The 22,499-nt window shown below is 31.4% G+C and overlaps 2 protein-coding genes across 2 annotated transcripts; both read left to right on the top strand.

The window, feature by feature from the left end:
- The first annotated feature begins 7,196 nt into the window (after positions 1-7,196).
- LOC127264679 (probable carboxylesterase 15) lies at positions 7,197-14,317 on the top strand. The gene is made up of 2 exons (XM_051294175.1): positions 7,197-7,899; positions 13,634-14,317. The coding sequence occupies exons 1-2, from the start codon at positions 7,217-7,219 to the stop codon at positions 13,950-13,952; spliced, it is 1,002 nt and encodes a 333-aa protein (XP_051150132.1). The 5' UTR covers positions 7,197-7,216; the 3' UTR covers positions 13,953-14,317.
- A 3,976-nt stretch (positions 14,318-18,293) lies between these two features.
- LOC127264806 (uncharacterized) lies at positions 18,294-18,895 on the top strand. Its single transcript, XM_051294352.1, has 2 exons — positions 18,294-18,784; positions 18,865-18,895. Exons 1-2 carry the CDS (start codon positions 18,294-18,296, stop codon positions 18,893-18,895), a joined length of 522 nt encoding a protein of 173 aa, XP_051150309.1.
- Positions 18,896-22,499: the final 3,604 nt, after the last annotated feature.

Below are 22,499 nucleotides of genomic sequence, written 5' to 3'. Positions count from 1 at the left end.
TCATCTTTGTGCTTCTCCACTCGCGTTTATTTTTCCTATTCATTCATTTCTTCTACAACAACATAAGACATTATAAAATCAAGAGTAGGGGAAAAAATGTACCCGTAAATGCACATGTTTGGTTCTTTGCATTGTACGATTGACATTATTATCTGTGTTATTTCATCAAGTTATGTATAAAGATTATTGTCTATTTTAAACGTGCATTACTCAAGTTTCACCTCTAAGACTATCAAATTAGACTTAGAGAGCTTCAAAACTTTGCTCATTTGTTGACAGGTATACATGAGAGTGAGAAAGAAAGTTTAGAGGACTAACTTTTTATATACATATATTTTAATATTGTGGTGCAAGTATTGTTTAACTAGATGGTATCTTAGACGCGTTAAATGAGAAATATACACTTCCAAGAGAGATGAAAACATGGTTAAGTGGAAAAATGGGCAATGAAAAAACTTGATTGAACCAACAACAAAAGATACATGAATTCCATATTCGAATAGACGATGTTTGAGATAACATAGGAAATGATAGAGATTGTGTACTTTTGTCTAATGGTGTGAATGAAGATTGGAAACATGAGATCAAGCTAGTGAGGATGATGTTATCCAAGAGACTAAATAGCTAATTGAAGATTCATCCAGGGAGTCACTTGTAGTTATGCGAATGATCGATATTGTCTCAAATGAGTTAGAAAAACGTTTTGAGCAGGATAAGGAGTAGGGAGAGAATTTGTTAAAATTTTCAATGCAACATTGGTGGAAACTGAGCGTCGATGATAATTGATAATGAAAATTGCACTAATAAGAATCTGACTCCCTACCATCTTCAATGGATGAATTATAGTGACGATATAAAGATTATTAGACAAGCCAAGGTTCCAATCTCAATTGGTCCCTATGAGGGTTCTAAAATTCTTCTTTCACTTATCGATTTTCAGCAATAAGCAAATGACTTTGATCAAACGGGGAGCTACAATCTATTCTTTTTCAAATATTTACTTTACCATGATAAAATATATATATATATATTATTGCCTATCTTTTCCACTCTCTTTTCTGAAATGCTTGAAGAGATTAATGATGTATATTTGGAGGAATTTCCAAAAGGATTACCGCCCGTTTGTGGGATAAAGCATCAAATTGATTTTGTACCCGATGTTTCGATTTTAAATCATCCCGTATTTCAGTGCAATCTAGAGGATAATGCAGTGAAGATCTTCTCCAAGATTAACCCCAAAATGGATACCACAAAATATGTAGGCAACCCGGCCAAAAAAAAAGTGCATTTTCAAACGAAGCTAGGTTTATACAAATGGTTAGTAATGTCATTTGAGTAATGCTCCTAGTACTTTCATGCACTTAATGAATCATTTCTAAGTGCTTTTTGGTAAATTTTTTATAGTCTACTTTGACTATATTCTTATCTACAATAAAAGTGAAGAAAAATATGTAGATCATGTACGGTTCATCTTTCACTGATTAAGGAAAGAACAACTCAGTATTAATTTAAAAATTGTATATTTTACAGTAATGAAGTTTTTTCTTTAGTTAGTGAGGAAAGGTTTTTAATAGATCTAAAGAACGGACACCTCCAACGAATGTGAGAGTTATTAGGAGATTTTTTGGGATATATAGATTTTTCAAAATATTTTTCAATATTCCGCATTTTATTCCTTGCACGAAGACCAACAATGTCTATCACATCCTTAAGATGTTTTTAAAGAAATAGTTCATCTTCCTGGTGAATATAGTATTAACTCTCCTTTGATATTGCAAATTTATCATAATGTGATCGAGTAGATGAGGAAGCACAACGGTTAATGGTTCAACCTTTTGAATGGAGAGGAGATGACATGGATGCCCAAAATATTGAAATTTACGATCTCACATATTTAAGTCGGACCATTTTCGAGAGCTGGAGTAAAAATATGCATTCATAAATTGAAAGACTTGATGAAGAAATTAAAAGGTTGGAGAACATTTGAAGGACCATATTGCAATGTTCGAACGCTTTAAAAAAAAAATATCAATCAAATGATTTTGATCTGAATGAGACATTAAAGTTTCATGTCAATCGGACATCTAAAGAAGAAGTTGTACGTACAGACCTAAGATTATACTAAAGTAAAATTTTATTTGCTTATTACATCACTTACGAAGAATAACACTCATTGGGGACCACTTACATATACTACCTCCATCATTGAAATTTGTGCTCACTTCCTTTGTAAAATACAAAGGGAATGAACACAGATTTTGATGACGGAGGGAGTAATAAAAAATCTCATATGTTATTGAACTTGTTATTCCACGTTTGAAGATAATTCATATATTCACCTCACACAGAAAATCTATTCTACTATCTTATTATTCTACTACTATAAATAGAAATTATAATAATAATAATAATAATAATAATAATATAGCACATCTTGAAAATTCAATTTATGAATATTTGATAGCAATATTCTTCTTCTAGTTTAATTTATTAATCTTCTTCTAGTTTAATTTTTGTGGAGTGCAATTTCTTTCCATGTTTTATGGTATTTAGTTTCAAAAATTCAGTTTGAGTATTATTGGGACTCCCGTTTTCGAATATATGATTAATAATTGTGTTTTTCTAATAGTTCGAGCTTTCAGGTGAGACGGTCATTCGTATATGCATCCGAAAAGTATAAAACTTTAAATTTGTGCTATTTGAAGAAAATGAATGAATTCTCCAAAATATTAGTGAAAATGGTGCCTTTGTAGATGATAATTGAATGATAGAATGGTATCGGGTCATATTTGTGATAATACTAACTTAACTCTGATTTCATTTCAGTTTCTTTTTTTATAATTTGATTAATTAATTCCTTTCAATTAGTTTATTGCATATGGACAGCCCGGAGCAAAGTAGCATTTAAAAACTTCTAGTTGGATCCCTATATTTCCATTGATAAAATTAAAATATATTGCTGACGTATTTTGTATTCATTAAATCAAAACAGCACTTGAGCTGCTTGAATGACTTTTTTGGTTTATTTAGTCTCAATATTCTATTTATTTATTAATATATTAAAACTCTTGATCTTTCTGATCAGAAAAAAATTAATCAATTCAATATATAACATATGTAAATTTTGGTATTTGCATAATTAGCAAGTTCATGCATATGTATATAATTATGAAGATAAAGAAAGAAAAAATAATAATAATAATAATAACAAACCAAACTCGTAGTGTGTATATTTTGTGAAATAGTTTGAAAAAAAATATATTTTATATGAGATATACAAATTATGTAAGTAATATAAAACTAATAAATTATACATATTTATTATTTTTTTTTGGAAAATAAGTGAAAAAAAAAATAAAAAGAATACCCCTTCAATATTTCATATTTTTCTAAATGATATCAACATAGAAAAGTTAAACCAAACCCGGTATTTCATACATAACAATTCCTCTATCATTTTATCATATTCTTATTGGACTATTCATGAAAATAAAGGTTTGTTCTTCTAGTATATATATATATATATATATATATTTTATGCAATCTTCAATATATATTTTATATTTTTAAAAAAAATTAAAAAAATATTATTTTTGTATTATTTACATAATTTTTTATACTTTTTATAAAAAAATATATTATATCCGTCTAGCTCTAAGGATCCTATTTACTTTTTGCGTGTTAATATTTGAATATTAATTAGTACATCAAAACGTAATACAAATTTTTAAAAAAAAATTGTAAAAATACTTTAATTAGTGTCTTATAATACTAATAGAAAGATATTTGTACAAAAAAATTATATAAATATAAAAATATTTTTAATGTCAAGTATAATGACTCAAAAGGTAAATGTGACACTTAGATGCAGACGAATTGAGCATCTAAAAAAAAACACCAAACAAACAAACCCTAAGTCATTTCTTAATTAATCACAGCAATTGCTGCTATTGGTGGATTCAAGATATGAATCTGATTACGTCATTATGAACTTTAATACTATATTGGTATTTGCCTTACCACAAACGTTGACGTGGCGGCTCTGACCGGATTGATCCGCACTGTTGGTACAGTGGCGTGAGGATGGGGCCCACACGGCGTGGATTTATATGTACCGGTGTGATGTGAGTGAAGTAGTAGTGATATCAAAATTGAACAAAGACTGAAAAATCCAAACGATTCGACTTGAGAATTTTGTAGTTCAGATTTGGGTGTTTCGAATTTTATTTTATTTTTAAATAAAATCGGATTGATTCAAAGGTTGGATTAGATGAAATTTCGAATTGACTTAGTAATCCGAAATAGCACGAAATCTAAAACCACTCTAATTTTAGTTATTTTTAAATTATAATATATTACAAAATAAAATAGTATAAAAAGGATTAAAATTATAATAAATAAACACTATACTAATTATAAAAAAATAAAATTAGATTTTCGGATATGTTTGGCATCGTTATTTTTTTAGGTGAATTATATAACACATCCTTATATTTTACTAAAAATGCACAAAATACCGTTTGTTTTATTTATTGCGTGAAATTCTCTTGTGCTAATTGAAAGTTTGCATGAAACACCGTCCTTGTCCAAAACTGATGTTTAGTTCGAAATAAAGACCTAAATTACGTAAGTTTTATATAAATAAAAAACGTAAAATATTTTAAATATTTTTTTGGAATAAAATAAATAAATAATTGATCAATCATTTATTTTTATAATTTTTATAAAAACCAGACAACAATATGTCTCCAAAAACTATAAAATGAATGATTAATAAATTATTTATTTATTTATTTAATGCAAAAAAATTATTTAAGATATTTTGCATTTTTTATTTGTATAAAAGTTGCGTAATTTAGGTATTTATTTAGAACTAAATATCAGTTTTGGACAAGAAGGGTGTTTCGTGCAAACTTTACATTAACACAAGGGGATTTCACGCAATAAATAAAACACATGGTGTTTTTGTACATTTTTACTAAAACACAAGGGAGTGTTATATAATTTACCCTTATTTTTTAGATAAGTTTTAATATTTTAAAATTTCAGATATGTTTTATGTCATGTCCTTGAGGTTTATTCAAATTGTGTACGCACTCCGCTACTATAGGTTTTTTGGAGGAAGTCCAAAAATAAATTTGTGTGGCTCAGCCCAAAGCGGATAATATCATACTAGTGTTTGAGTTGAGTCACTCCCAACGGTGGTATCAGAGCCCGGTTCCTTAGCAAAGTGGACTGGGTAGCATTGGAAATTGGTTGTCGTGGTGGGTTCACCCTTGTGACCGGCGGATGTGCCTTGTGTCGAAAGTCTTCTGCCGTTGGGTCGATCCCGGCAGTTGTTATTCGTCAAGCAGCGGGTCCCTTTGTAATAAGCGGTACACGGGTAGGAAGGGTCCATAGGTTGACCATTGGTTTGAATGAAGGAATTTTGAGGTGCAAACCCAAGTTTCATATTGGAAATTATGAAAAAAATTCAACACCTAAGTTTCAAATGAACTCTACTAGTACGGGATTTTTTGCAGTAACAAAGCCGTCCCTGGGCCCGGGCGAAGGGAGCCCGCCCAGGGCCCTTTATTTATTTATATTATATAAAACACACATATATATAAATATATATATAAACACTATTTGACATTAATATATTAATAAAAGAGTATGGCTTGGTAGTTAATTTCTATTTATATTAATTTTTAGGTTTTGGGTTCAAATCCAAGTAGCTGAAAAAATTAGACTAAGTTAATATTAATAGTATTATTGATAATTTGCATATAAAAATATTTGGAAATTTATTTTATTTAATTATTTATATTTTTTTTATAGATAAAAGATATATTATTTATTCATATTTAGGCCCCTAATTTTTATTTTAAGATTGTTAATATTAATACTATTATTGATATGTTATATAAAAACTCTAAAAAAAAATTATTTTATTTAATAATTTATATTCTATTATTGGTAAAAAAAAAAGTAGATCATTTATATATATTTAGGGGTCTTTTATTTTTATTTTAATTATTTTTTTTTGCACAAAAAGGATAATAAATATTAGATAAAATTATTATTATTATTATTATTAGACAAAATTAACAATAACTCTTTTATAATTTCGAAAGTCACTGTAAATCCTTTATATACTTTAAAAATGACATAAACTCCATTATACTTTAAAAATGTTCCATGAAACTCATTTTTATATTTTTTTTGTCATGAGAAGATGACTTTTCATTTATACTTTTTTGCATGACGAAGGTTTCATATAGCGTTTGTTAGAATATAACGAAGCGTTATGCAATTTTTAAAGTATATGAAAAATTTATACTAAGTTTCGAAACTAAATTATGCTAGAAAAAATATATATTTTTTTATTTATATTTTATTATAGATAAAAAATATTATATATATATATATTTAATAGCCCTAACTTTTATTTCGCCCATCTCTTCGAAAGTCAGGAACAATCATGTGTAGTACTCAAAACAGACAATATCATTTTAGTGTTGAATTGACGGTATGACATTCATATTTAGGGTTTGGAATTGACGTTTTTTTTTTATACCTAATACTTAAGGCGACACAAAAACAATTCGAAACGAAATGATATTGTAGAGAGGTTCATGGAGTAGCTTAGGGGTGGGAAAAAAAATCGAACCGAACCGTCGAACCGTTGAACCGAACTGAATCGAACCGAATTTTCGGTTAATTGAGTAAATTCGGTTCGAATACAAATACTGCATATTTGATATTTGCTCGGTTCGGTTCGGTTTCGATTTTTGATATTTTTTTTCGGTTTGGTTAACCGAACCGAATATATTTATATATTTGTTATTATATTTTAAAATTTATATTAATAATTATATTCGATTCGGTTTCGGTTCGGTTACGGTTCGGTTTCGGTTCGAATATTTGAAATATTTGCAAATATTTTGATTTAATTAGAATTTTAATTATTTTTTAATATATTATTTTTTAATTTCGGTTCGGTTCGAATTATTTGCAAATATTGCAAATATTTTCGGTTAACCGAAATTTTCAATTCAAATATGGTTCATGGTTTCAAATATTTGTTTAATTCAGTTCGGATATCAAATACCTGTATATTTATAAATATCCGAACCGTGCCTAGCCTGCCCATAGGGTAGCCTATTTAATGGCCCGGCTGTCTTCATTTGTTTCCACAAATTCAATTTCAGAAAGATAGATCGATTAATAATTAATGGGGTCTGTCCCTCCTCGTATAGTGGAAGACTGCCTTGGAATTGTCCAGGTGTTCAGCGACGGCTCCATTTCCCGGTGCCACGACAACGATATCAACTTCCCGATGAAGGTCCAGGACGACGGCTCCGCCGTGTGGAAGGACTGTCCGTACGACAAGAAGAACAGCCTCCACCTCCGCCTCTACAGGCCAGCAACTGCTGCCGGACCTCCGGCGCCGCCGAAGCTCCCGGTTCTCTACTTCTTCCACGGCGGGGGTTTCTGCGTCGGCTCCCGGACCTGGCCCAACTGCCACAACTTCTGCCTCCGCCTCGCCTCCGTGCTGCAAGTGATGGTGGTGGCGCCGGACTATCGCCTAGCCCCGGAGCACAGGCTCCCGGCCGCCGTGGAGGACGCGTTGACCGCCGTTAAGTGGCTTCAAATTCAGGCCCTCCTCGGCAGCGGCGCCGATGAGTGGCTGCGGGACGGATTGGTGGATTTTGACCGTGTCATTGTAATCGGCGATTCCTCTGGCGGGAACCTGGCCCACCAACTGGCTCTGGAGTTCGGGTCCGGGTCTCCGGTTCTGCACCCGGTCCGGATCCGTGGGTACGTTCTGATGGCCCCCTTTTTCGGCGGGACTGTGAGAACAAAGTCTGAAGCAGGACCGCCAGAAGACTTCCTCAATTTGGATATTCTTGACAGGTAAACTTTAATTATTTTTTATTTTGATTTTACGTCCAAATTTAATACTATTATAATATATAATATGCATGTGTCTGTGCGCGCATTCGCATGCATGGGAATTGTTTGGTGATAGTAATCCCATTAAATTAATGTTGATGATTTAGCGGCGTGTTTAGATGTGATTTTAAATTGAAATTAATATTATTTATTTGATATATTTTTTTAAAAAATATCAAATAAATAATACTCCCTCCGTCTCAAACACCCTGCAATATTTCTTTTTTGTATGTTCTCCAAATTAAGAAATAATTAATTATACTTAATTTCTACATCACACTTTATCCCACGTCACTTAATTTCTAGATTATCTTACTTAATACTACCCACCTAAAAACCTGTGTCTAAAATAAATATTGCACCTTGTTTGAGACGGAGGGAGTACTATTTAAACATAAATTCAAATATAACACTTTAATTCAAATGATTTTCAAAGGACAACCAAACAACTTTAGGATTTGTTTTGTTTTGTTTGATTCTCTAATTTGTTTTAGGTTTAAGTTTAAACAATAAGTTAAGGTGCGTTTGGTTACTCGTTAAGTTTTTGAGTTGTGGTTTTAAATTTTTGAATTAAAGATGTTGCATTGAGAATAATTTATTTAATTAATATTTTATCTATAATGTAATATATAATATTAAAAACTTTAAAATATATGTTTAATTATTTTAATAAAATATATAAATATGAATGTTATTTTTTAAAAAATAAAATTTTGTATAATATGAATAAATAAAAATAAAAATATTTATTTATAATTAGCATAAAATATTTTACAAATAAATGAAAAGTTTTGAATATATAAATATACTTCCTCCGTTCAAGACAATATGGACAGATATGAGAATTAACAAATAATAATACTATGTTCATAGCGGGTGTAAAAATATTTTTAAAAACTAAAATGTCTCTACTTTATATAATTTTTGTGACAAGGGATAGTTTTGTAAAAATGTATGAAGGTTGTTATAAAAGTGGAAATGAGACTGTTATTTTGGGACGGATGAAGTATTTAGTAATTCAACCGAGAGATAGAAAAAAAATATTTAGAATAAATTTTAAATGGATTCCCTACAATGTAATACTTTAAAAAATAATAATAAAAAAATACAAGTCTATTGCCAATTGGGATTGAGATGCCAAACTAGGCAGAATCTTTACTTTTGATATTATATATATAAAATAAAATAAAATAAAGTAAAAATAAAAATAAAAATTACTTCTTCTAATATTTGATTGTATTATTGTATTTTTGACATACATTTTAATATGAATTTTTACTTTTCATCTTTCATAATAAAAGAAATACAAATATAGTATTTTTTTTTTTTCAGATAATTTGTTTGGGATAGAGGTATATTTTAAGTTGAATTTAGAAATTAAAAAATTGGAAAGTATAATATTATGTGTAACACAATGTATAGGTCATTCTTGATCTTATGACAAATTCCTATATCTGGCTTTGATTTTGTGGGTAGCTTTTGTATTTTTACAACCCTTGATAACTTTACTCTTGATATGGTTGGGTTTGTTTGTTTATAGTGTTGATTTGAAGATTTTTTTTTTTTTTTTTGTTCATAACAGACTGTTGAGATATTTTTTCAATAAATTAAACTAATTAAAAATATATTTAATAAATATAGATTAATTTAATTAATTTTATAACATATAACAATATACATTATCTAGACAACTCAAAATTCTTCTATTTGTATCTCATTTCTCAATAAATAAGTATATATATATATTTTTTTATCTATATTAGAAACTTCTTATTTTTTTATAAAATTAGTTTATATTACTTATAAATATATAAATATATTTTTATTTATTTATATTATATAAAATTTTATTTTTTACAATATGATATTTATATAATATATATATTTATTATAATATAGATTTAACTACATATTCTATTTTATTAATTATATATTAATATTTATTTTTAAATTATCAATAATGCAATTCATATAAAAAATAAAAATGTCATAAGAGCATCTGTTGTAGTCGGTGTGTGTATTGCATTATCTTTTTTATCTTTTACATTCATGTCATAGTCACATCAAAACTCAAAATTACATATTTTAATACCCGTTTTAGCATCATCACATTAATCTATTATCTTCATCAAATGATTTGAAAAATATACAGGTGAGTTGTGGTTTTTTGAAATAAATTTAAATTTGTATTTGTATTGATAAATTATTGATAAATTAAAAATTTTAAAATTTTAAATTTCAAAATTGAGATTATAATTAATTAGATAGTTATTTTATTATTATTTTCGTAGAAATAATGAATTTTTCGTAAAGATAATATATGAGTGTTAACTATATTTAAAATTTTAAATTTCAAATTTGAGATTATAATTAATTAGATAATTATTTTATTATTATTTTCGTAGAAGTAATGATTTTTTTTCGTAAAGATAATATATGAGTGTTAACTATATTTATCAATATAATAGAGGTAACAAATCTGATTATAATAAAAACTGAAAAATTAATGAAAAAAAAAAATTACTTGTAATTAACCTATGCTCTAAGTCAATATTATTATCTCTCTTTAAATTCTATTATCCAATCCAAACATATCAAATGTTATAGGGCTGAGAGATATATAACTAAAAAATGGTTCCGCAAGGGATGACCTGATGGTTTGGGGATTGGACGTGTGACCGTGAGGTCATGGGTTCAAACTCCCGACGCTTTAAGTCACCTGTTACACATGGTTCGCCTAGTGTGACTTGCCTGTCAGACCTAATTTGCAGGGTATTAGGTTCGACCGAGAGTTTACTTACACACTTTCGGGTAGCAACGGCAATTTCCCACGTTAAAAAAAAAAAAAAAGAAAAAAAAAAAGAGAGAAATTGCGAAAGAATGAACAATAAAAATAAATATTAGTGGTAGATGAAAAGAGAAGGAAGTGATGGATTCGGAATCGTTGGTGATAATGACTTTATGGGGATAGTGACACATAAAAAAGCTAGCTGAGTGGGAATTCAGATTAATTAGTGTGCACCTTATTCACTCCAAACTTATCTCTATCAAGAAAGCTCAGCTGTCCGCAAAGGAATAGTACTCGTAGCCGGGAGATTATAGATTTAAATTTTTTTGGTATTTATTGATTTTGTTTTTTAGGGGTTGGCAAAAAAATCGAATTGAACCGTCGAACCGCAGAACTGAATTGAAGTTTCAGTTAACCGAGCAAATTCGGTTCGACTATAAATACTGCATATTTGATATTTATTTGTTTCAGTTAATCGAATCGAATATTTTTATATGTTTATATTATTATTTTTCAAAATTTATATTAATAATTATATTCGGTTCGGTTTCAGTTCGGACATTTGAAATATTTGCAAATATTTTTATTCAATTAGAAATTTAATTATTTTTTAATATATACATTTTAATTTCGGTTCGGTTTGAATTATTTTCAAATATTGCAAAATATTTTCGATTAACCAAAAATTTGATTCGGATACGATTCGCAGTTTCGGATATTTGTTCGATTCGATTCGGATATCAAATACTTGCATATTTGCAAATACCCATACCATACCCAACCCTATCGTCTGTTATACATGATTCGTCTGAATTATTTCATTGAATCTAATTTACAAACTAGTACTCCCTCCGTCCCATAACAAAGTATCTATTTTTTCATTTTAGTCCGTCCCGTAACAAAGTATCAAAATTTTTTTAGTAACTGTACTATCTACCTAACATTACAAATATCCTTATAACTTACAATATATTACACAAGTATCATTACCTTTATATCATTTTAATCATTTCTACTTTATTCCCAATACATTCAAATATAATACTAATATTTTTAAAATTACGTACAAAAAGTAAATAAATATTTTGTTATGAGACAAAAAAAGTATTAGATTCGAATAAAAAGTCAATCAAGACCCTCGTTACAAAAATAAAAAAATAAAAAAATAAAGGCTTAGATAGCTGCGCGCACACACACTAACGATTATACATATCATCATTTATCCCTATCAAGAAAGCTCAGCTACACACACAATTATACATATCATTGTTACAAGCTTCGATCTTTTCTTAATTCATTTGTGGCTGTAGGAGATTGTGGAATTAGTCTTCAATCAATCCATTGAGGATCTTCAAAATTGTAAGGACAAAATTAATTCCTACATAAAAATAAATAATTATTGGTTATAACTTATATCTAATTCCACATAGTACAATTTTTTTAAAAAAAATTTAAAAATAAAATTGTGCATACTAGAATCAAAATGGACAATATTATATTAATGTAAAAAGATGAGAGAGTGGATTCAACTGGACTGGGTTAGTCGTAGCTCGGTCTTTGGTTTGAATTAAAAATATGTTAGGAAAAAAGAAAAACCTTAATATTTTTTTATCGGCTTATAAGGGTTACATTTATTTTTTGCTTTATTATACTTATTATTAAAAATATTTTTATATTTATTTTACTAATGGTAGGTAGCTCCGATTCTCTCCATATCTAATCGACTATTGCTATGCACCTACATAAAATTTTAATTAATAATTTGTGATTGAAGAGATATATAGGTCCCGTCCCGGATAATACGGTGGTGTGGAGATGAACTTATAATCGTGAGGTCATAGATTAAAATTTTAATATTTTTAAATTTTATCTGTCACATATACACTACAAAGAAAAAATTATTTTTGTAACAAAATTTTTTTTTGTCTCTAAATCTATTTTTTCCGTTACTAATGACATTAGAGACGGAAATAAGAATGGAATTACGTTAGCTACGTGAACTTTAGAGACGGAATTCCGTTACAAATATATTATATTTTTGTAGCGATAGTTCGTAAATCTATTAAGTTCGACAAAAGAATTTCTAAAACCATATGTTAATATTATATATTGCAAATTCATGCCGCACTTCTTTCTATTGATAACGACGCGGATTACTGCTTTTTCTTCTAAAGCTCTCAACGCACACACTCTCTCCGGGTATTTCTATCTTCTCTTGCGGGCCACTTACATAAATATACAAATATAGATAGAGAGAGAGAGAGAGAGAGAGATTCCCAGCATATTCTAGAACTTTTTGCATGTCTAATTCTGAACTTACTTTTGGTGTATTGATGTTTAATTGGTCACAAAAAATCATATATACATACATATATATATATATATAAAGATTATCCCGTTGTGTAAATTTATGTCCATTTGACTGGACGCATGCACGAGTTTAAAATAAAAAGTAGATAAAAATAAAGTTTTTTTTCTTTATAATAATAAAAAAAAAAAACAGTATAGATCAAAGGCTGAACTTAAAAAATTCAGAACCCATGCTGACACTTAAACACATATTATTTATAATTATATTAATTATTTATTTAATATATATTACTTAGAGTAATTAGAATTTTATGTTATCAGCAGCACCTGTGCTGAATGAATGAATTCTAACATTTGATCCAAACCCGAAAAAGAAAGTAAAAGAAGCTATATTCTTTTACTTAAAAAAAGGAAAACTGCAATAAGTTTGGATGACAAGAAAGTATAAATAAATTTGGACAAGGAGTATATAATATTAAGAAATTATATGTAAGATGCATGAAATAGTAGGTGGCAGGCAGTTACTAATGAGTTCTTACATTACATATATAGATACATGATGCAAGTAATAATTTAAGTCGATGATGAGGTACGTAGGTTCTGGAGACTGTCGCTGCCAGAAGGAGAGACGGCGGATCATCCGCTGGCGAACCCATCGAGCGGCGGCAGCGGAAGCTTATTGCTGTCGAGCAGCCGGATGCTGGTTGTGGTCGGGGAGCGCGAAGTGATGCGGGACAGAATCCATAACTATTACAAGACCCTAGAACTACTCAAAGACAAAGACAAAGACAAAGACAACGACAAAGAGTACGTGGAGTTCCCAGGGCAGCAGCACGGCTTCTACCTCACTTCCCCATTCTCCCCCGCCACCCAACACCTTCTCCGCCATCTTCGTCGCTTCCTCAACGCTACCTAATACTTCATTTGCCCATTCTCTATCACATGATTATTAATTATTGTAATTAATGTTGTATCTATGTATGTATGTCGTCCTTGTGCGTGCTGTCAACTTATTGCACATGCATGCCTTAATTTGTTGTCGGACAGTCAGTCAGTTAAGTCATTGTACTTATAATCGGGAGTTTAATTCATGCTGTAGCTTTCATCTCCTTGAACGAGCTAGCTAGGTCTCTTTGATTTACATTAATTAATTAGATGCCAAATGATCTGTAATAGAATTTGTTGGCCTGGAAAATTTATTTCTGGCCTTTGAACTCCTTACAGAGAAGAACAGGTTGGCTCTCGGCTAACTCAACACAAGGTTTTACATAGTATATGTTAAAATAATAATATTTCGAGAATAAATAAAATGAAATTTAATCTTGAAATTTAGTCGAGAAATCACTCCAAATTAGATATGTTCCGGCAGTGTGTACAAAAGATAAAATAATTTTCATCTTCAATGAAAATGACACATTAAGTTGTCATAGCTCTGACGTATAAGAATGAGGAAGGAATGAAGCTTTGCCAGACAATTGAAAATGGCCAGAAGGATTTGAGACAAAAGAGGAGGAAGAGCTAGCTCAAGTGTTCCAGTTGGTGTGTATGAAAATGAAGAAAGGGGTCCTTTATATATGCACACTTTTTGTCACCTTAATCAGCCCAAAAGTAAATAATTTCAAGTCCAAAATAATTGAGAAATTTTGAATTAATTCACATGTTCAGCCCAATGAGTTTAAAAATCAATTTTAAAATATTTCAAATTTAATTTTCTATAAACTAAATTTCTTCAATTAGTTAAAGGATTAAATATTTTTTTAATCTCATATCTGACTTTTATCAATCGATTTTTTATTTGCTGGATTATTTTTGAACATTATCCATTTAAAATTCTAAAATAATAAAGAAGGTCAAATATGAGATTAAAAAATAGTTGACCCTTATTTGAGTCGCGAGTAAAAATACCCATAATCAGGACGAAAGCACAAATTATTTCCATAGGGACTTTGACACAATTATGACAGATACCTTGTGACTTTGAACGTTCTATAGTAAATATTACAAAGTATAATAGGATCCCCAAGTGATCTAGTTCGGTGCATACTGTAATCGTTTCTATTATGTTGATTTTTGACTCATTCCTTTTAACAATTTGTATATTTGACCTTTCCATAACCCCTTGGTCAGTAACTTTGCTAAGTTTTCTATTTACTTTATATAGTAAACATTCATAATCCTACTCGTGATCAAATATTTTATAGTGTTGTGTCTACGTCGGATATGTCAGAATTTACATTATAAATTCCGTTATTAGCCCTATCACAACTCGGTTGTTACAATGAATCATCACTTGAGCTACTGGTTTAGTCAAGTATTGAATGCCATCTAAAAATTTGTATAAGAATTTATTTGCAAAATAAATAAATTAGTATATCTAAAAATTTATATAAGAATTACGTATATCTTTATACATCCACTCGATGGAATCGACATGGACTATCTCACTGACGGTCTATGCTCTAGTATTTACTTCTATACCTATTATTTATTATATATATATATATATATATCTATAAATCATTGATCTTTCTGATCAAAAAAAAAATAAGTGGGGTCTCCGAAATCGTGACAACCGTGACAAACACTTTAACTATTACTAATATATCACCTATATAAATATATATCAAAACATATCGTTATCATAGAAATAATATACCATTTTGGAGAACAGTTTATGAATGAAAAATAGTATTAAGGGAAAACATCTATAGTGGTTTATACATAACAAGATTAGTCGAATATATTTCAAAAAGGCTGGAAAAAAAAAAGAATAGCTTTCCTTTACTTAACAAGTACTACGAATTAATAATATGACCACATATACAACTACAAACTATGCCAAAAAAATTTACATCAAATTCAGGTTTGGCCCATACCACCAACAATATGGTAGCATCTGCAATATCTAGTACGTACATTGATAGATTATATTTTGCATGCGGTTTTGATATGTATATATTGATGCTTTCGATAGATTTCTACTGATTTTATGCTATTTTTGGTGATATTCAAAGAGAACATGCAACATAAGTCAAAATACGAACATAGAGTAAAACGTGCTGTTTAGTCATACATATGACTAAGAGTAGCCAAAACTGTCTGAAATCTTGATTTAAATTGTGAAAATATGAATTGGATCATTCATCTTAGCTTGGACATGACGAAATCACTCTCACAACATCTTAAATCAAGACCACCATATTTTGGAGGCCCAAAACATGTGGAGAAGTTATTTACCCAAGCTAACTTTGTCTACCGAAAAAGCAAACCAAGAAATATATGGGCGGACCGATTTAAGAAGAGATCCAAACATCTTAAACAAAACAAGGAGGTGCAGAGACAACCCTAGATAGATTTGGACATGGAGAGAGAGGCACGAAGAACAGATTTTGGAGGGCAGCATCACGGCATTGCATTCCTAGAGAAGACGATGAACTGACAAGATCCCGACACAAAAGAACTTCACCAAGATACATATTTATCTTCCTTTTTTTTTCCTTTTTTTTTTTTAATGTGTAGCTATGTTGCTTATCTAGTCCAATGATCGATTGACGATTTGAACTCCATAGTTTCATAAGATTGATTCTTCAATTCATAATTTCTATTGACTTCTTTGGTATTTGTAAAATTTCTCTGTAGCATGCTTAGGTTTATTTTCTTGATCTAGTATTGTGTCCAGGTATTTAAGTTGAGTTAATAATCCATAATCAATTGAATAATTTGTTAGTTTAATTAATTAATTAATCATATTTGAATTTTGATTATTTTTTAATTATCTTATATAATTAAACTAACCTAAAATTGTGGCCCACTTTTCTCCCATTAAGTCTATCACATTCAAAATATACGTGAGAAGTGGCAGAAAAATCGTGATGAACGGTTTTTCTTTTAATTATAAATACTCTCACATACGGGTTACTAAACCTACTCTCAGAAAATTAGAATACACCATCGCTATTTGAGAGCCAGGGTTTGGCAACATCATCCTAGGCTTCCACGATCTGGCACTATCTTCGGAGGTTTTCAAAGTTTGGCAACATCCTCCCAAAGGTTCCAAAGTCTGACAACACCGTCTTCCACGCTTCCAATCCACGTTTTGCTTGGAGAAGAGAATATCGAGAATAAATCTAATTTTTAGCAATGGCAGGAGGTTTGTTTAAATTGTGCTTCCGCTAACATATTTGATTATATGTTTATTTTCTTACATTTGGTATCAGAGCGTTTTTTGCCTCTGCTTTGCTTTGAATTTTCTTCTCGTCAAATTCTTGATCAAGATTCACTTTAATTTTTATTTGGAAATATTTTTTTTTATTTTCAAATTACTTTGCGATATTTTCTTGATCAAAATCCGATCCTGCGATATGAGAAAATTTCATTCCGTATTTAATAATTAAGATACATATATATATGATTGGATAGATTAATCTTGTCGCTGCATGAATTTGATCAACGAAATTATTTGATCCCGATAGTCTGTCGCCGTCAATCAAATAGGGTCCATGTATGTATTTGGATTCATCAACATGAAATAAGTTAATCAATATTTAATGAAAGCAACACTTGCATGTCTCTCGATCTGCGTGCTTACAAACATGTTTATATATGAGTAAATATATGTGCAGTCATGAAATATTAGACTTGTTCCTGATCAGTATCTTATTTCAACTAAAGGCATGCAGTACTATTATTATTATTATTATACTTAATATTACTTTGATGATAAGGCATGCTGAATTATTATTATTATTATTATTTTGCATATATCTGCACTACATTCTTAATTGGAGCATGCTGATGGTATAAATCTGATTTATTTATGTGAACTTCAGTTTATATATTCATGATGTTTGTGATTTATTTTAAATTTTATTTAATTGCGGAATAGCCACAGCATCCTCGATTAATTAAAATTTTATTCATGATTTATTTGAAATCACATTAATGGACATCAATTGTGATTATCATGTACGATGTGATGAGATCTACCCACAGGAGTCTCGTTATATTTGTACGAGTAATTAGGATAAAATATCGAGTTGTATTTCTTAATCTACCCACAGGAATTGAGAAAAGGAACACAATTTGATAGTTTTATTGTAAAGTTTTTGATGAAATCTAATTGAGTAAAACTTTAGCCCACACGCAAGTTTTATGTCTCTAGATTCATGTTTTAACGTGTTTACATTGGTAGAACATGTAACTTATTTGTCTCGATTATTGATGAGCATGTATGTTTAATTTTGCAGCATTTCATCCTATGAATTTCTCTGACATTAAATGTGATATTCCTGAATTGACTGGTGATAATTATAAGATCTGGAAGGAGAGGATTCTCCTTCATTTAGGCTGGATGGACATTGATTATGCTATACGGAAAGACGAGCCGCCGGTTATTACTGAAACCAGCGAGCCAGATGATGTGGATCTTTATGAGCGATGTGAGAGATCTAACCGTCTTTCCATGATGCTCATAAAGACTAAGATCTCTGCTGGTATCCGTGCGTCTGTCGATCAACATGATAATGTTAGAGAGCTTTTGAAGGCTATTGATGAACAATTCGTCAAGTCTGATAAGGCTCTTGCCAGCACATTGATCATTCAGTTCTCCACCATGAGGTTCACGGGTGTGAGGGGTGTGCGCGAGCACATAATGCGCATGCGGGACATTGCGGTGCAGCTGAAAAGCTTAGAGGTGACCATGTCTGAGACCTTTCTTGTCCATTACATATTGTGCACTTTACCTCATCAGTACGGTCCATTTAAGATATCCTATAACACACATAAAGATAAATGGTCCATTAATGAATTGATGACCATGTGTGTTCAAGAGGAGGAGAGACTACTGATGGAGGAAGGTGAGAAAGTAAACTTAACGGTCCATGGCAAAAAGAGAAAGCATGATACAAAGGGGAAGGGACCTGTGCCAGCTGAGCGGGTTATAAAGAAGGAGTCTACGTGTTTTTTCTGTAAAAAGAAAGGACACATGAAGAAGGACTGCATTAAGTTCAAAACCTGGCTCGAAAAGAAAGGTATCCCTTCTGCATTTGTCTGTTATGAATCCAATATGGTTAATATTAATTATAACACATGGTGGATTGATTATGGTTCTACAATCCATGTTTCCAATACCTTGCAGGGTATGGAAAGCCTAAGGAAACCAATGGGAAGTGAACAGTTCATCTATTCCGGTAGTCGGATGCGTTCGCCTGTGGAAGCCATTGGGACGTGCAGTTTAGTGCTGAGTAGTGGTTTTGTTTTGAAGTTGGAAAAGACCTTTTATGTTCCTAGTTTTTCCAAAAATTTAATTTCTGTATCGAGACTATCATCTTTGGGTTTTTCGTTTCACTTTATGGATTCTAGTTTTGTTTTGGATTTTGAATCTAGAACCATTGGTTGTGGTGAAATTAATGATGGTCTTTATTCGATCAAATTGAAAAACGACACTACTTTTGATTCACTGCATGTCACAGCTGGTTTAAAGCGATGTGTTATGAATGAGAACTCGTATATGTTGTGGCATCGTCGATTGGGACATATCTCAATTGACAAAATTAAGAGATTAGTGAATGAAGGGATACTTGGTACCCTGGATTACACTGATTTTGAGACTTGTGTTAGTTGCATTAAAGGCAAGCAAACTGACAAGTCCATAAAGGGTGCACAAAGGAGTTCGAATCTTTTGGAAATTATTCATACAGACATTTGTTGTCCATACGTGAATGCAAGTAGTCCGAGATACTTCATCATCTTTATTGACGATTGTTCACGGTATATGTATCTTTACTTACTTCATTCTAAGGATGAAGCTTTAGAAGCCTTTAAAGTTTTCAAGGCTGAAGTAGAGAAACAATGTGAAAAATAGATCAAAATTGTCAAATCTGATAGAGGTGGTGAGTACTATGGCAGATACACAGAAAATGGACAAGCTGCCGGTCCATTTGCTAGATTTCTTCAAGAGAATGGGATTGTTGCCCAATACACTATGCCTGGTTCTCCGGACCAAAATGGTGTTTCAGAACGAAGAAATCGAACATTAATGGACATGGTGAGGAGTATGAGGAGTAATGTAAAACTTCCTCACTTCTTGTGGACAGAAGCGCTAAAGACGGCTGCGTATGTATTGAATCGGGTACCAACCAAGGCTGTCTCAAAGACACCTTTTGAATTATTCAAGGGTTGGAAGCCGAGTTTGCGACATATACGTGTTTGGGGATGCCCGTCTGAGGTGAGAATTTATAATCCACAAGAAAAGAAGCTAGATCCGAGGACTATTAGTGGGTATTTCATTGGATATGCCGAAAAGTCTAAAGGATATAGATTCTATTGTCCATCTCATAGCACTAGAATTGTGGAATCGAGAAATGCGAAATTTCTCGAGAATGACTTGGTTAGTGGGAGTGATCATATTCCAGATACTCATTCTGAAACAGATCACTATAAAGATCAACCTACTAAGCTGAGTGATAGATTGATTGTCTTTCACGCTCCTCAAGTTCCAACGCGTGTTAGACGATTAACTAATGAAGTTCCACAAACTGATGAAAATGATCACGTAGATCAAGTTGTTAATGAAGAACATCAAGAAAATGTTGAACAACATGCTGTTGAATCAGTTGGTCAGCAAGTTCTTCGTGATAATGATGAAACAACATTAAGAAGATCTACACGAGTCAGAAAGTCAGCTATTTCTAGTGACTTTATGGTGTATCTTCAAGAATCAGATTACGATATAAAAGCCGCAAATGATCCTGAAACGTTTTCACAAGCCATGAATTCTAAAGAATCCGATTTATGGCATAATGCTATGAAAGACGAGATGGACTCTATGGCATCAAACAAGGTATGGGATCTTGTCGAGTTGCCTGATGGTGTAAAAGCCATTGGATGCAGATGGGTCTTCAAAACCAAAATAGACTCTGATGGCAACATCGAAAGACATAAAGCAAGACTTGTTGCTAAGGGATTCACTCAAAGGGAAGGAATCGATTACACCGAGACATTTTCTCCGGTATCTAAGAAAGATTCCCTCCGTGTGATCATGGCATTAGTAGCTCAGTTTGATTTTGAGTTACATCAGATGGATATGAAAACAGCATTCCTGAATGGTGATCTAGAGGAAAAGGTTTATATGAAACAACCTGAAGGATTTACCTCTAGTGGTGGAGAAAATTTAGTTTGTAAGGTTAATAAATCCATATATGGATTGAAGCAAGCCTCCCGTCAGTGGTATTTGAAATTTCATGATGTTATCTCTTCATTCGGCTTTGAAGAAAACGTCATGGATCACTGTATATACCAGAAGGTTAGTGGGAGTCATATTTGCTTCCTCGTGTTGTACGTGGATGACATTTTGCTTGCAACTAATGATAAATGGATGTTACATGAGGTGAAACAATTTCTCTCAAGGAACTTTGATATGAATGATATGGGAGAGGCATCTTATGTCATTGGCATTAGGATCCATAGAGATAGAAATCGAGGCATTTTGGGTTTGTCTCAAGAAGCCTATATCAAGAAAGTTCTAGAAAGATTTAATATGAAAGATTGTTCACCAAGTGTAGCTCCCATTGTGAAGGGTTACAGGCTCGATTTGAGTCAATGTCCGAAAAATGACTTTGAAAGGGAACACATGAGCAATATCCCTTATGCTTCAGCAGTAGGAAGTCTTATGTATGCCCAGGTTTGCACCAGGCCCGACATAGCATATGCTGTTGGAGTATTAGGGAGATATCAGAGTAATCCAGGTGTTGACCACTGGAAAGCTGCAAAGAAAGTGATGAGGTACCTTCAAGGTACGAAGGATTTTATGCTCACATATAGACAAACTGATGTGCTGGAAGTGATTGGCTACTCCGATTCGGACTACGCTGGCTGCATTGACACTCGGAAATCCACATCGGGTTATGTGTTCATGTTGGCTGGTGGAGCCATCTCTTGGAGAAGTGCGAAGCAGTCTATCACTGCTACTTCCACTATGGAGGCTGAGTTTGTTTCATGTTTCGAGGCTAGCTCGCATGGTGTATGGTTGAAGAGTTTCATATCCGAGCTCAGAGTCGTTGACTCTATTTCCAGGCCGATTAAGTTGTACTGTGACAACTCTGCTGCGGTATTTATGGCTAAAAACAATAAGAGTGGGAGTCGAAGTAAACACATCGACATCAAATATTTAGCCTTAAGAGAACGTGTCAAGGAAAATAAAGTGGTCATTGAACACGTTAGTACAGAGTTGATGCTTGCTGATCCCCTGACTAAGGGCATGCCACTAAAGAGTTTCAGGGATCACGTAGCAAGTATGGGACTTGATTCTACAATGTAGTTTATTTGCACACATTGTTATTTGAGACTCTTATTCAGTTTGATGTTTTCTCGCTTTATTGTGAACATATTTGTTTATTATTGAGAAAACTCGCTTATGTTTAACCCGGAATAAATATAAGATTTATTCATTAAGTTGTGAATTTAG

Source organism: Andrographis paniculata, unplaced genomic scaffold, assembly GCF_009805555.1.
Source record: "Andrographis paniculata isolate CXL003 unplaced genomic scaffold, ASM980555v1 Contig71END, whole genome shotgun sequence".
In the NCBI taxonomy this organism is placed as follows: Eukaryota; Viridiplantae; Streptophyta; class Magnoliopsida; order Lamiales; family Acanthaceae; genus Andrographis; species Andrographis paniculata.
This window is presented reverse-complemented; position numbering and strand designations above follow the sequence as displayed.

Excerpts from the sequence above, each read along its gene's own strand:
- LOC127264679 (XM_051294175.1), top strand. The coding sequence starts at position 7,217 with ATGGGGTCTGTCCCTCCTCGTATAGTGGAAGACTGCCTTGGAATTGTC. Across the intron at positions 7,900-13,633 it reads AATTTGGATATTCTTGACAG|GTTCTGGAGACTGTCGCTGC; the intron begins GTAAACTTTAAT and ends TGAGGTACGTAG.
- LOC127264806 (XM_051294352.1), top strand. The coding sequence starts at position 18,294 with ATGAATTTCTCTGACATTAAATGTGATATTCCTGAATTGACTGGTGAT. Across the intron at positions 18,785-18,864 it reads TTGTGCACTTTACCTCATCA|AGGAGGAGAGACTACTGATG; the intron begins GTACGGTCCATT and ends TGTGTGTTCAAG.